Source organism: Parus major, chromosome 2 (assembly GCF_001522545.3).
Source record: "Parus major isolate Abel chromosome 2, Parus_major1.1, whole genome shotgun sequence".
NCBI lineage: Eukaryota > Metazoa > Chordata > Aves > Passeriformes > Paridae > Parus > Parus major.
In genome coordinates, this window is record NC_031769.1 from 109,506,601 (window position 1) to 109,521,181 (window position 14,581).

Below are 14,581 nucleotides of genomic sequence, written 5' to 3' on the forward strand. Positions count from 1 at the left end.
GCAAATAGAAAGCAAGGTCTTGCTCCACTGCAGTTCTGTTGTATTTTGTACCCTGAAGAAAGACCTTAGACACATGTGAGATTGAAATTTCAAAAGACAGATTATTTTTTTATTATTATTATTATTAGTCATCATTATTATTATTGTTTTTATTCAATCCACGTCTGCTGCAATGTCTTGCCCATTTTTCTGACCAAAATGAAATTACTGTTGTTGTGAGCTGGGGAATGCAGATCAGCCAGGCAGCAATTTAGTTTACTCTGTGCATGGTACCTCTTTGGTGACTGGGAGATGGAGATACAAAATGATGCAGTGTTTTAGTTACCATAGACCCTGATGACCACTTGTTGCTACTGAAGTAATATGACTGCATGCTGCATTCTTCTCTAGACTATGAACTTCTGATTAAAATAGTTGCCAGTAAGGCAAGCACAAAATTGATACAGTGGGTGCCAAAATTTGCACTTCTGCATTTAGGCAGTAAAGCTGCCTGTCACACAATTCCTAAAAATGGTGCAGCCAGATGCCCAGAACTGCCTGAATACTTCAATGCTGCTGTCACTATCCCTTTCCTTTCTCAGTTTGGCTTTTCTTGCTTCCCCCATCCCAAATTTTCAAGGCTGAGCACAGCTGCCAGAGCTTGCTGGTGTTTGAGAGTTAACTGCTGTTTAATGAAAAGTATTCTTTTTTTTTTTTTTACTTTTAGTATAAACTTTGGGCTCGGGTTTGTGGCCCCAAATATTTCATGAAATTGCAGCTTGCATGGTATTTTTAGTTGCTTCATGCTTCAAGCATTGCAAGTTTTTGATCAGAATGCTAATAGGTCACTTCCAAGTTCAAGATTTGTAACACTTGAAAAATGCTGCTAGCTGCAGAGTTCAGTCTGAAGGACAATTATCACACAAGCATTTTTACTTTGGGAAGAGTAAAATGAGAATATGTTAAATAGCATCTTGAAGGAAAAATTTCTAAATGCTCTTCTGAGATGTTGAATTAACTTTAGCATTGCCTTGTCAGCTTTGAGCTTACCTTATATTAGAAGAAAAGGGGACCCACACATCCCACATGCAAATTTTGTGTTTTCCACGTGTAAATACACATTGATAGGTGTAACAGAATAGAAAATAAAACTACACTTTTTCCATTATTTTTCCCCCTCCCCTTCTGAAGCACTGCTTTAAGAATGGAAGTGAAATTGAACCATCATAATTTCTCAATCTGGTTTGTGATAGTGGAGGCATGAAGCCAAAAGCTATTGGTGACTGCTGTGGAAACCAGTCACCTATTGCTTTTTCAAGTATGTTGAATTATGCAGACATGCACTGAGGCTCTCTTTTTCTCTTTGCCTGTAATTGAGAAGAATTACCGTAATTCGTCTTAATAATACTACTTTATGCAAGCTTTATAATCCTTATAAGGAAATGCTTAATACAAATTATGGCTGTTTGTATTTCACGGCTCCTTTCTTTACAAGTTCTCCATGTCAGCTGCTAGCCCATTCTTAGAGAATTACCCACTGAGTTTAGTTATATAAGGATTGTATTTGATTACTGGGACATTTCAAGTGTATGTTCCTGATAAGTTTATATGTGTGCTTATCTTCTACAAAAGTTTTAAATATCTGTGATTGTCTCCATGGATCCTGCAATGTATGTTATATCCATATTATGGCAGTCACGTCACTGAATTTAATGTAACACACTATATTGCACACTATATTACAGCACACACATTTTTATTCTAATCTAGATCCCAAAGAAGTTTTAAAATCTGTGCTTTGAAATCTTTTTATGCACTGTGAACAATCAGCACAGCTAAATGTGTCAAACTTAAGACAGTGTTGTGGCAGTTAGCACTTTTGATCCTCTATATAAGTGTGTATTTGCAGCAACATTACAATTTTCAATTACAATGCCTTACCCAATCGATGGTTACTTTATTTTCCTTTGGTTCCTCCAAAGTTTAGGCACATGATCTGAAAGAAAATCTGTTAACTTCGTGTTGGGGTTCATTTTCTTTGTTCTTTATCCAAACAGAACTCACTTTAGCTGAGGACATTTAATGTGTTTTTCAAAGTGGTTTTATTGTTTGGTGTTCTTTGGCTTACTTGGAAAAGCAACTTAAATCAGTCTTCTTTTCTTTAGCCTGCGTATAGGTGCTCTCATCAATGTTAGAAATCAGTTTAGATGAAGGTGATGCTTCTGTGTGCAAGCACATTCAGTCATCACTGACACAGTATTTCAGACGTGGTAAGACATTTCCTGCCCTGAAATGTTTGCTGTTTAAAATAGTTTTAACAGTGCAAAACCGCAAAATGATCTAGAAAAGGTAGGCTGTGGCAGGACTTCTGGAGAGGAGGGAAAGGGTTGGAAGAAGCTGGAAATGAAGAGAAGGGAAGAAATTAAGGCACTATTTTAGGCTTTGGGGGCAGTTCTGCAGGAGTGATGAAGCAATAAATGGGGCAAAGGGAAGCACAGTCAAGTGAGAAGAATGTGGAGTGAGTGGGAGTAGAAGAAAATGAATGTAATGTGCTGCACTGCCCAGCAGCCTGGTGTCTCCTTAAGCTGCCAGTGCTGTAGCCATGAATGCTGGCACTGCTGCAGCTGGAAGTACAGAATCTCAGTTTCAAGATGTTTGTGTGTCCCTGTGGATATTGTTAACAAAAATTTTTCCACTAAGTGCTGAGCATTATTGCAGAAATTATGTCTGTATTGCGTTTGTGTTAGACAGCAATGTGCCACTTGTCTTTCCATTCTCTCTCATTTTCTTTTTTCTTTCTTTTTATGAAAGTGCTTTTCTAAGAGTTTTCACAGGAAGCTGCAGATCAGCTAAAGAGAAGAAATCGGTGTGAATAATTTGTACTTTACTGAATATCTGTGTGCAATCCCTCATTTAGTTGATTATTCTGGAATTGCTTCCTTTCTCAAAATGTTATCTCAAAAATAACATGCTTGCAGTTATCATCTGCTTTAAGAAAGAGAGTACATAATATGAAAGATTTGAAAGTCTTTGACTGCTCCCTGATCTGTCTATACAGTGACGTTATTGTGAGAAGCATTTTCTTTTTTAGAAACAACTCTTTAAAAAGCTCGCAAGATAGTTTTACAGTTCATAACTGTATTGGCTGAAGATAAGAGAGAATCAATTTTCTAAGGAAAGATTGAATTTGCTTAGACCAAATGATCTGTTTGGAGAAAAAAGCATCAAACTTTTGAGACCTATAGAAGGGCTTAGTGTTAAATGCTTGTCTGCTTTCCCGGTTATATCTGTTTGTCTAGTAAAAGATATTACCTCCCATTGCAAGTATTTGTTCTCTCTGAAGGCTTGGATTAAAACAAAACAGTTGCTTGAAGATGAAAAAATATTTCCTCCTTTAACAGTACCTACTGAATCCTGCAGGTGTTTAGTCTAGGTGCTTTAGGATTTAGTTCATAAATAATAATTTGGCTTTTAATCATGCCTTTCAATGGAGTCCTCTTGTTACATCCAAGCTTTACCCGGAGTGATTACCATAGCATCACCTAAACCAGAGACAATAAAACTGAGGTTTCATGGCATGGATCCACTAACTTTAATAAATGAAACTGAGCGGATAACTATAAACAAAGAATGTGAAAGTAGGTTATCAAACAATGGGATAACATCTGTTCCTTGGAAACATGAAAGTAACTATTTCTGTGTCAAGAACTAAACCCTGTTTAAGTGGTATTATAAGCTGACTGCAATTTTCCTGTGTGCCCAAACTTCAGTGCATAATGTTGAGGCTTCTGTGCAAAATGATGTAATTATCTGCATGCCCTATCAGAGTCAGGTATTTATATTTAAAAGCCTGGGTCTCTGTCATCTGGAGGATCCTTATCAAGATGAGAGCTCAACTGCGTGGGATAATATGCAGTTGCATGAGAGGAGACCTGGTTCTGTCCCTGAATAGTTTGCAAGATGTAACACGTGAAGTGGCGTCTCCCCCTTCCCCTCTTTTTTTTTTTTAAGAGAATGGAGAGCAAGGGTTATGGTAATTCACTTGAATGTAATGTTGGCTAACAGTAAGCATAAATTGTCCAAATTGTCTTTAACAGCCAGTCATTTTCCCCGAGACAAAATGAAGATGTCCTTGCATGATGGGAAAAAAAAAAATTAGACAAAGCAGGAAAAGCACTTGCAGGTTGTCCATGTTAACATTTTTCAGCATTATTTGGTCTGTTAGAAGTTGGCTATTACTCTGATTACAGACTGATAGTGAGATCAGTGGTAATAAGATTATATTAAGAGTGATAGATTGAATTCTTAATGCTAAAGAAGTCACCAAAACTACTAAAACAATGCTTTTAAGAGATGCACTTGCAGTTCAAATGCTACAGATGTCAAGACTGCAGGAGGATCTATACTCCATAGAGTACAAATCAGTGTCCCTTAACTGATGTTGAGTAATCTTGTTTGGTGCTCGTTTTGCACTTTAGCAGCTTACTGTCCCCTACTATTCTTTCCTGTCCTCGTGCACAGCAGACAGCAATTTTGGTTCAGTCTTACCTTTGGGGTCACTGTTTAATTCTACATCTACAGAGAACCCTCAGAAATAAGCAGTGCTTCAGTGATTTTGTGTAAAAAGGCATTTGGGCTGAGACGAGAGCCTCACCTGTTTCGGTCGGCTGATCCATGCCTCAGAACAACCTGTTCTGGGAGAGGCAGGCTGGAACAGCTTGTGGATGTATCTCCAGAGGTATAGCCTGCTTAACCTGTTTGCCTTGTGAAAGCTGAGGTTTCTGCTCAGGATTAGAAATTACGGCTTCGATTTCATCTTCCTTACCACTTGTGCATTCTTTATCTGGCTTTAAAAAAAAAAAAAAGTCAGTAAATACCATCTTTGCATTAGGTCTATGGAAAAGCTGGTTTGTTGTAATTTTAATTACTCTCCCAAAGTTCTTATTTTGAGAATCAGATTTTCTGTTGATTTTTGTGTGTCTGTGAAAAATCTTATTTTCAGTTCTTGTTTTCTACAGTGATTAATGCCGCATGCAGGACACTGCCTGCCAGTGGTGTATGTGTACAGGATTGTGTGTGAGAGAGCTCAAACCAAACAAAAACACACACCTCTCCCCTGACAGAAAAGAATGCACAGCCAAACATACTGCATGCAATCATAATCATCACCTCATTTTCCACTTCAAGGCAGTATGATCTAAACACGATATGGGAACTGATAAATGATGATACAAGTTATTTATTTTGTTAATTATTATTTCATGTGTGATATAAACCACTATTTTGTGGTCTTGTGTACTGTACTTCAACTTCCTCACTCTGTGAAGTGGAAGAGGGAGTTTTCCTGTCCCTCCACAACTTTTCTTGATTTCAGAAATGGTGCAGGAAGCCCAGCATCAGATAACTGGCTCTTAGATCTGACAGCAGCTATACCATTCAATTAATTTCTGCAGAGTTCCATGCAAGCCCTTTCAGCTCCTTCATTCCGTGAAAGCATCTCTGAAATGGTCCTATTTGCTTTTCCTTTGATAACAGCTGCTACTGATGTTTTTCCTTTGGATTGAATCCTACTTTTGGGGTTACCTTTTAAGACAGTAGCTAATGCAGTTGTATTTTGACAGGGCTTGAAGAATAAATGGTGTTAGACATGGGTCTAAGACTTCCCCAGGAGCTCTTCAAAGGGAAGCCCAATGTAAGCGGTGGTGTGTAAGGTTTAGTAGCTGGCCTGCTTCCTCCAGAGATAATCATGAATCAATTTCCTTTACGATAGGAAGCTCTGGGCTGCTGGATGCAATGAATCCTTTTTGATTAGTCATGGAAGAGAAGTCCTAACCACTTGTTTAAAGGTCTCAAAACACCATTAAAGAGGAGATGAGGGCGCAGTCGGTGACCAAATTCTGCTTTGAATAATTACAGTGTTGCTGCCTACACTTCTCCTCCATATTCAAGTAGATACCACATTCTTCTTTGCTACTTGGCATAAATGATTTTGTGTGCTAATAACTACTGCATTCCAGCCCTGGGGTGGTGGCAGCTGGGAGACAGCAAAAATTCATTCCCATGTCTGTGTGAAGGGAGATGAAGGAAGTTTAGTGGTGGCCAAGCAGGGAGAAAGAAGCTCACTGGTGCTTGCTCTTGGAGAATCCCAGAGCAGTGCTGGAGGTGGCCGTCCCCGTGCTTGAGGAGCACACGGCTCTGTTTCCTGTAACAGCAGCCACAAAGTGCTCATGTGTGTGTGGAGCAGGACATGTCATTTCCTAGTGCTCTGAACCAACACCACTGATAAATATTTAGGACAGATCAGATGGTCTGAGTGCGTGTGCTGGGGAGGAATGCTGTACTTGGCTAAACAACCAGGCATTATCTGAGATCCATTTTAAATATGTGCTGTCTCTGTAATAACACTGGGAGGTTGTTCCAGATACAAAATTTCAGTTAATCTGCTGTGTCAGTTTGGGCTTGCAAGTCCAAAAAATACCTTATTAGTGATTTATGTCTTTCATTGTTGTTCTTTTTTTCATACGATTATCTCTGCCCACGCACTGCTACCTAATCTTGTATTTTTGCCTGCTGTTCCTGTGGTTATTCTATGAGAAGAGAGCTTGGTGTCGCCCACAGAATGGCACATACCTAACTCTGCACTTCAACATAAACTTTCTTGTATGAAGGAATATTTGAATTTTATCTCTCTAGAGTAAAAGTAGCTGGTTTACCAAGAACCAAATTGTTTCTCAGGCTACCAGGAAAGTATATTTGGCATAAACTTCAATGCTTCAGTTAAAGCTTCAGAAAACACAGAGCTTTGAAGAGAACTGCAAACTTTAAATCCTTTGTATCTTTAATTATCTTTATAGAACTGAATAATATCCTGTACTATCTGTGTGCACAATGCTTGAATTAATTTTGTGTTGATTAACTAAGGGAAAACTTATTTTCTTTTACCTTTACCCTACTCCCTGTAATCCTGCAAGCCAGCTTCTGGTGGAGTTAGCTTCGAGCATTTATTAGCATAGCCTGGGCCTTTGACATACTGCACCGGTAATTTATGCTTGTGAATATTCATTGTGCTAAATCCAGTGGCTTTTCTGCTCACTGTTGTTTTTAGAGAGTACCATGCAAGATACAAAATCTCCTTGCAACCTATAACCAGCTGCCTGGGGTAGAAGTTGGATGTATTTGAATCATGTGTGCATGCACGACAGTGAAGTACCTGCAGTGCAAATGCAGGGAAGACTGGATAAAAGAAGAGGCAGTAGGACAGTCACCCAAATTCACTGTGTGTGTTTGTTAATACTGGTCAGCTTCCACCCATCCTGAGAGGTGTCATGAGAGGGCAGGTAGGGAAATGGCAGATCAATCCTGAAAAACACAAAGGAATCACAAAAGGGAAAAAGATAGTCCATGAAAGAACAGGCAGGGGTTAATAGAAAATGCTTCCAGAACTGGAGGCAAAGATATGTGAATGAACAAGTAGGAAAGGAGATGCCACAAGATTAATTTTACTCTGTGTGTACAGTGATCAGTCTGAAACTCTGAAATACTGTTTCTGTTTCTGACATAACTTGGCTCTGTGACCCTGAGAAAGCCCGGTTCCCTAAGGGTGCTCTGAGAAACCCTGTTAGTTCTGCCATTTGCACTAGGCTGTTGGTAGGATAATAGGAGGGAAGAAATTTACATCATTTAGGGAAGGAAATTACAAAGTGACTTCCATCTGCAAAAAGTTATATCAAAATCTATATAGTATTTGATACCCATATTTTTTCTCTAAGACATCCTGCAGCATGCTGAAGTATCTTAGTTTCATCTGATTAACTTGTTCATAGTATCTGTGAACCTTTATTGAGCATCTTATCTGCAAAGTATCTTCATATCTACTGGGAAAGATTTACAATATTAACTGAATGTATGACAGCTGAACAAATGCAAGTGTTTAATGAATACAAAGGTGAGGTGGGGATAACTGATGTTTTTCTGTGGAAATCACTGAGTGATGTATCTTGGGAGGAGAGACAAGTGCTCATCACCTTGCCTCTGATTAGCAATCACTTTTTTAAAAAATACAGATTTATTATTTATTTTAATAGGGTTGATCTGTTAGCTTTCTTTTTGTACAAGAAGCTTTGTAAGGCTCTGCTTTCTATGCTAAAGCTGGAAACTTTCAAATGGAGATGTAACACTTCTCATGTTAACTTACTGCTATTTTATTGATAAGAAATATCAAGTGCTTCTTAAACTCATCAAATACAGATATTGCGTGCTTCCATCACTGTTGGAGTGAAAAGGTAATTTTTTCAGGCCCTTTAGAAGCAAATACTGTGCAGATTGCCAAGGTACTGCCAGAAAACTCAGGTATTCAAAGTGAAGCAAGAGGTAGCTGAAGCAAATCTCTTGAGGATGAAGGAGGGAGACAGAAATAATTTGGTCACAGAAGTAACAGCATGGTATCTTCTGTGCCACTTGTGTAAAAAAAAAAATCTATCTGCTTATGGAGTGCCATCTTCATTCCATTGAAGTCAAGAGTTTTGTCTTTGAACAATTTGGGCTATGATTTTACAATGTCTCTGGTTGTTTTTTGGTATTTTTTCATTCTTAGTGAATGCAAATTGACACGGGTAAACATACATTCTTTAGCAATCTTAGCTGCTTAGTTGGGAGGGTATTTGCTGTTTCTCATTTTGCTTTCTAGTGTTACATGTGTACCATCCTCTATGCTAGCTACTACCTGTGAGTGCTGTCAAAAATATGTCATTAATTAATTAATTTTGAGAGCTCCTTCTTTTTCGATGCATTTTGATTAAAAAATGCTTAACCTTAAAATATAGGTCCTGAATGCTCCAATAGAGTACTCAATGACTTCTTTGCTTTCCTGTAGCCAAATCTTGATGGAAAAATGGTAGTAGTCTGTGCATTTATACTTGTCATTTTTCCTTAAAAGAAGGAGCCATAAAAAGGCAGCATTTAGAGCTTTTCAGATGACACCAGTCACAGAAAAAATAGATTTATTTTAAAATCTAACAAAATGAACTGTGTTTATTGTTTTAGTGATAGAGATTGAGACCCCTGATTTTTTTTTTTCAGCCAGCCCCTGGATATGGATAAGTGGCTAGCATGGTATAAAAGAGGGTGTTGTGGAAAGGCCATCATGGGAAATATAGGTATATCTTAGTGAAGAGTCTACTACAAATTATTTGGAGGGATTGGGATATATGGGAGATAGTCATGATTACATTGGGATCAGGAGTCAGATGAAGGAATTGAGGTGGAGAAACTGAGTCTGTATGTAGTGGGAAGCATTGTACTGTCAGCCACTGTAACCAAAATTACTATATTTCAAAATAATAACCCATGTGGAAAAAACATTTTAATTTGACAATTCTTTGTGCTTAGCAGTGGTGCTCTTCTGAAACTCTAATGATATTACTGGCGATATTATTAGAAAAAAAACCCAATAAAATAGCAACAGAACTCTTGAAAATTGTTCTTTGTGATATTTAAGATATTAATAAAAAAATAACAATTTTTTCACTTGTTTTAAAGTAAACTAAATAATTTTTTTGTTTTTGCCACCTTTTCCCTACCATATTGTTGGTGGGCTTGGCAGCTTGTTTGCTGGATACTTGAAAAACCATGTTTGTTGTATGTTTTGAAAATATTTTTCTCTTTAGACTAGAATTCTAATGATGACTACTAGTTAAAAAATTTGGATTTGAAGGCTAAGTTTTTGTTTTGTTTTTCTTCTCCATTTTTAGAGTTTCCTCTTTTAAGAAAAATTTCCAACTGACCAATTAAGAAACCATCAACAACAAAAAACCACTAACAAGCAAACAAAACAAAAATCCCAAAGTACGGTTTCCTTGGGGAAGTTCAGTCTAAACAAGTATACAGTAATAAATATTAGCAGAAATTATTTATTAGACAATCTTTAGTAAGGAAAGCTTCTTAACTCTTAAACAGTCAGTGGGATTAAAACGTTCTTAATTTGAAGCCCTTCACAATGGCTTTTGTCATTTGCTCAGAGAACTTCAGGTTTGCATCCTTTTTTAGGTGCAGTGGATATCATAGCTATTTGAGAAAAATTAAGGCATTCCTAAAGCAAGAGAGTGCGTTGGAATGGTGTTTTAAGAATGAAGTGCTTGCTTACTGCTTTCAGAGTCTTTGAAATCTTTTATTTCTGGCTCATTTCCAATATGGAAGGAGTTTGTTTTCAGAGAAGTATTGTTGCCAAGGGACAGATGTTGACTGTGTTGTGTTTTAAAGCAGACTGATATTAATTACATTCTTTTAACTATTCTACTTCTCTGGATAACTTTAAAAGGTCCTTTCAATTTCCAGAATACTTAGGTAAGCTCTCGGAACATGAGCACAGTGTCTCGGCATTTACGTGAAAAATGTATTAGAGAACTGGCAAGAGCTGAACTCATTTTTGTACAGTTGAGAAACACTGTTTTCAGATGATTACACTAATTAGTAACATAAAACAGCTTTACCAAATTCAGCGAATGCTGTGATTTCCTTCCCTTTTGTCTTTCAAGTCTCTATGTGAGCCAGTTGTCAAACCACCTGGGTGGAGCACTACTTACTGCATTTGACCAGAGAAATGGGCTATTTTTTTTCAGGACCTATTCTGTGATTGAGGCAGCATGATCTGGAGCAACATCAGCCTTTGGGGTTTTCCAGTCTCCCATTGATAAAGCAAAGTTAATGTTTTGCATCTGGTGTTTTGGTTCTTTCAAGGATCAGTCTGAGTTACTTGGCTCCTCTACAGTTTTATGCCAGCTCACTTGAGCTGACAGGACTGTCACTGCTCACTCCACCAGAACTTGCAGACAGTGTTGGTTTGGTTGTTTTGGGTTTTATTCAGCTAGCTCCTGAAGACTGAGCCCAGCTCATGTTTCTTAGTCCTCTGCCTATTTCAGTGGTTTAGATCATTTTGTTCTGTACTTGGTAAAATGCTACTTTCCAAGTATTTTTGCTTAATACTCAGTACTTTAAGAAACACTGGGTCAAGAGAACATAATGCATGTAACAGCTGTGCAGAGCTCACCTTAGGGAGCCAACCCAGCAGTGTTAACCTGCTTCTGCAGGAGCCCTAGAGGAGAGTAAAATAAACTCAGCCAAAGCAGGTGAATTTTCTCTCCCAGCCCTCTTCTCAGCCTTTCATGTCTCTGCAGAACTGTTTTTGCTGCTTTCTCATCCTCTACTCCCATCCCTCTCTCGGTGGGATGAGTTCAGTGTGTCCTGTGAGTTTCTGGGAGAAGAGCTGCAGCAAGGTTCTCTGGGGCTGAACTCCAGCCCTGCTGGCTCCCAGCCCTGACTGCTGACCAGTGATCCATCCTCCTTGGAGCTACCTGGAGTCAGCCCAACAGCTTATGCTCAACTTTTGAAACCTTCCTGGGAAGCTGTAGTCCTGCTGGACATGGATGAAGGCCTGCTTTAGTGTTCAAAATTATGTTTTAATGAAAGGTTACAGACTTGTTGCCAGCTACAAGCTGTCAATAAAGGCATGTGTTTCTTCCTTCCATTCAGACTATGGAAGCTGACGTTCCTGTTTGCTTGAATCCCTATATAAAAGCTCTCTTTCTTTCAGCTGCCAGTTATGATCCCTGTCACTCATTAGCCTCTCTCTGCTTTCCTCAAAACTTCCCTTAGATAAAAGCATTAACTTAATTCTCCAGAGCTAGTTATTTGAAAAAACTAAATGTTACTCATCTCAGTTGTTCCTCAGGAGACGATCCTTATATTCAGGAGTTGATGTTGACTGACAAAAGATTAATGTGCATTTATGAAGTTTTGTGAAGTTGTCCAAGTTATGTTAATAAATTGGCATTCCATTTGTGCATTACTGGGTAACATAAAACTGCCTACATAAAGCTATACTATCTCATTAGCTTTCTGTTCAAATAGCTTTCTACCTTTATTTGTTTAGGCAATTTCGACAGAAATATCTGAGTACTCATCTGATAATGACAGCGTGGGAGGAGGAGAGGCGACCCTGGTGACCACTACTCCAAGATCCAGCAAGGGGTTCCAGCCATGGTCAGCAGGGGACACGGGGGATGTCACAGCGCGACCGGCCAGCGAGTGGCTGAGGTCAGCACAAGCCCTTCTCCGCACCCCCAGGAAGCAGGCGGGAAAGGGCCCCAGAGCCCCCGCCGAGTCTGCCAAGAAGAGGAAGCTACTGAGGTAAATGAACTGCCCACCTTAAGGAATTCTTTTTTGTTTGTTTTTTCTTAAATTATAAGTAAGACAATACTTGCCAAAGTGTTGCACCGTGTGTAACACGGGTATACATTTTAGAGCTGCAAATATGAAAACCTTAAAGAATGCCATTTATCTGTAAACAAGCAAAAAAGGGCAAGGAAGAACTAAATTTAAAATCTCAGGTGAAAGCTCTCAATCTTGAGCTCCTGTTCAAATTGATTGGTTTTTGCACTTCTAATAATGCCAGTGTGTGAGTAGACATACTTCTGCTCTAGCTTCTAATCATTTCAATGCTTTGTGATTCTCAAGAAGGTCTTCAAAAATGCTCAGGATTTAGGATTATTTTTGGTGGGTTTTTTTTTTTTTTTGGTCCTTTCCAGGTTTGTGAGGGCAAAGTTATCCAAAATATTGTAGGAAAGGAGTGGATGAGCAGTAGTTCTGAAGAGTGTAACAGAGCATTAGGGAGGCAATGGGAGGACATATTCTTAAGGTGAAATTTAAATGTCTGTGACTAAGTTTTAAATATACAAGAAAAATATGTAACTACTGAAAGAAAGTAGCCTGAGATGGAGCATTTGAAGCCTGATGTTCTGGCTAATTACAGTGCAGAAATGGTCACTTCCTATACTGAATTAAAGAAAGTTGTGTTAACTTAAATGGTATGTGTGAAGATATGCCTCAAGCTGTGGAGACCACAATTACAAATGGTGCTGCTATACATCCCTATTGTTGTTTTAACAATGTGCTTCTCTTACTTCTACAGCTGAATCTATGTACAATAATCAATCAATTACTTAAAAAGTAAATCTGTAGTTAATAGGTATACCTTATTTTTCTCTAAAATAGTCTTGGCTATTTCAAAATGCTGTCTGAGGAAACAGGTTTGGAAGTCCTAATTACTGAGGATCTCTGTACTTAAAAGTGCTTTGCTTTTGCAGTCAAGCTTTATTTCTTGTTGCTTTAGAAAACATGCATACACAGCTGTACTAGGTCAGACCAAAGCTGTAACCCCCAAAAATGCCTTTTAGTGGCCAAAAGCAAGTATGTGTGAATGTAATAAAAACAGGACAAGTGTACAGTGGTATTTTGCCCAGGTGCTCTTCCAGCTTAAAGCAGTTCCTGAGCTGTTTGTTGCCATTAGTAGATTTGTCTTTTTCTAAATTCCAGCTTCATTTTATGACCTTTACTATCAACAGTCTAGATGGAAAAAAATGCTTTACAGCAAAGATACTTTGACACAAGTGTTTAGGAGGATAGATTGCTTTAAAAACAAACAAAACAAGACCAAACCATCCGCATTTATATAGAATGTGATCTGTCTGGAGTGGCCAGAGGAACAGAGCTTACAGGGTTTTTTACCTTCCATCCTGTGGTTCTACTCTGGGTTCCTTTGGGAACAGGGAAGAGGCAGGAAATTCCTTAGTTATGAGTGTTGTTTATCTAGTTACTTTGCTCATCCAGGTAATTGTCATCTTTTCACTCTTCCTGTTCAGGGCATTAATTCCATGTGTCTCTCCCATCCTTCCTTTTACTGCTGACAGAGAACATTTTCATTGGTGTGATAATAGTGGGTATAAGTTTTCATCCTCAATAGGAAAGTGCAGGTTTTTAGTGCTGTGGATTGAAGGCCAGTTCGGGGAGAGGTTTGTCAGCTTCCTGATTGATCAAGTGACAATCCCTTCTTTGTGGTTAAATAGCTAAAAGCTACGAAGCAATTGTGGGATTGTCATTTCTCCTTCCTTTCTACCTCTGCTGCAGATTGAGGCCACAGCAGAAAAAGCAGTGAGCAGGGGAATCATCCTGAGGCTGGATCTGGCCCGTGAGCTCCTGCTCAGATGGACCATTTGGAACTGCTAGCAGGTGGAAGAGAGCCATGAGTCTCTGCTTGGCCCTGCTTAGCTCTCCTTCTCCAGGCCAGTGCCTCATGGGCTGCACAGAGGTGGTGCAGGTGGTAGAGCTGCCATCTTCCTATGTGAATTCCTGTGCAGTAGGTTCAACTTCAAATCCAGACTGTACTGTGTATGCATATTTCATGGAGGAGTCCTGATGTAGGTAGAGTAGGTCTCCTCCCATTTTGTTTCCCCTTTAAAGAAAATAGAAAGTATTTATTTTTTTATATCTCTTTGGTGTTTGACATGTGTAAATCTATCTTGAAAAGTAGAGATAATATTTTCAAGAATTTTTAGCTTATATTTTCTGTAGAAATCGTATAGTCATGCTGCAATCTGCATTTATATTTGCATTGTGTGATTGCAGCTATGCTCCTGTAATATCAATGGGTACATTTTTCTGTCCAACTTTAAAGAAATCCCTCTACAATATCCCCCCTAAACCCCCAAATCCCAAGCAAAACCAAACCAAGAAAAGAGCCTTAACAGTGTCTGGAAAAATTCAGATAAAT

At 38.7% G+C, this 14,581-nt stretch overlaps 1 protein-coding gene across 5 annotated transcripts in view; it reads left to right on the plus strand.

Moving 5' to 3' along the window:
* SPIDR (scaffold protein involved in DNA repair) overlaps positions 1-14,581 on the plus strand; it is a 194,718-nt gene that overhangs the window by 40,270 nt on the left and 139,867 nt on the right. For all 5 annotated transcript variants that reach the window (XR_004496079.1, XR_004496080.1, XM_015618459.2 and 2 more), the window contains exon 6: positions 11,906-12,162. Coding sequence is in view for 3 of the 5 variants with exons in the window: in XM_015618459.2 (XP_015473945.1) it covers positions 11,906-12,162 (257 nt within the window). In the remaining 2 variants the exon portion in view is untranslated. The remainder of the gene's footprint in view (positions 1-11,905; positions 12,163-14,581) is intronic.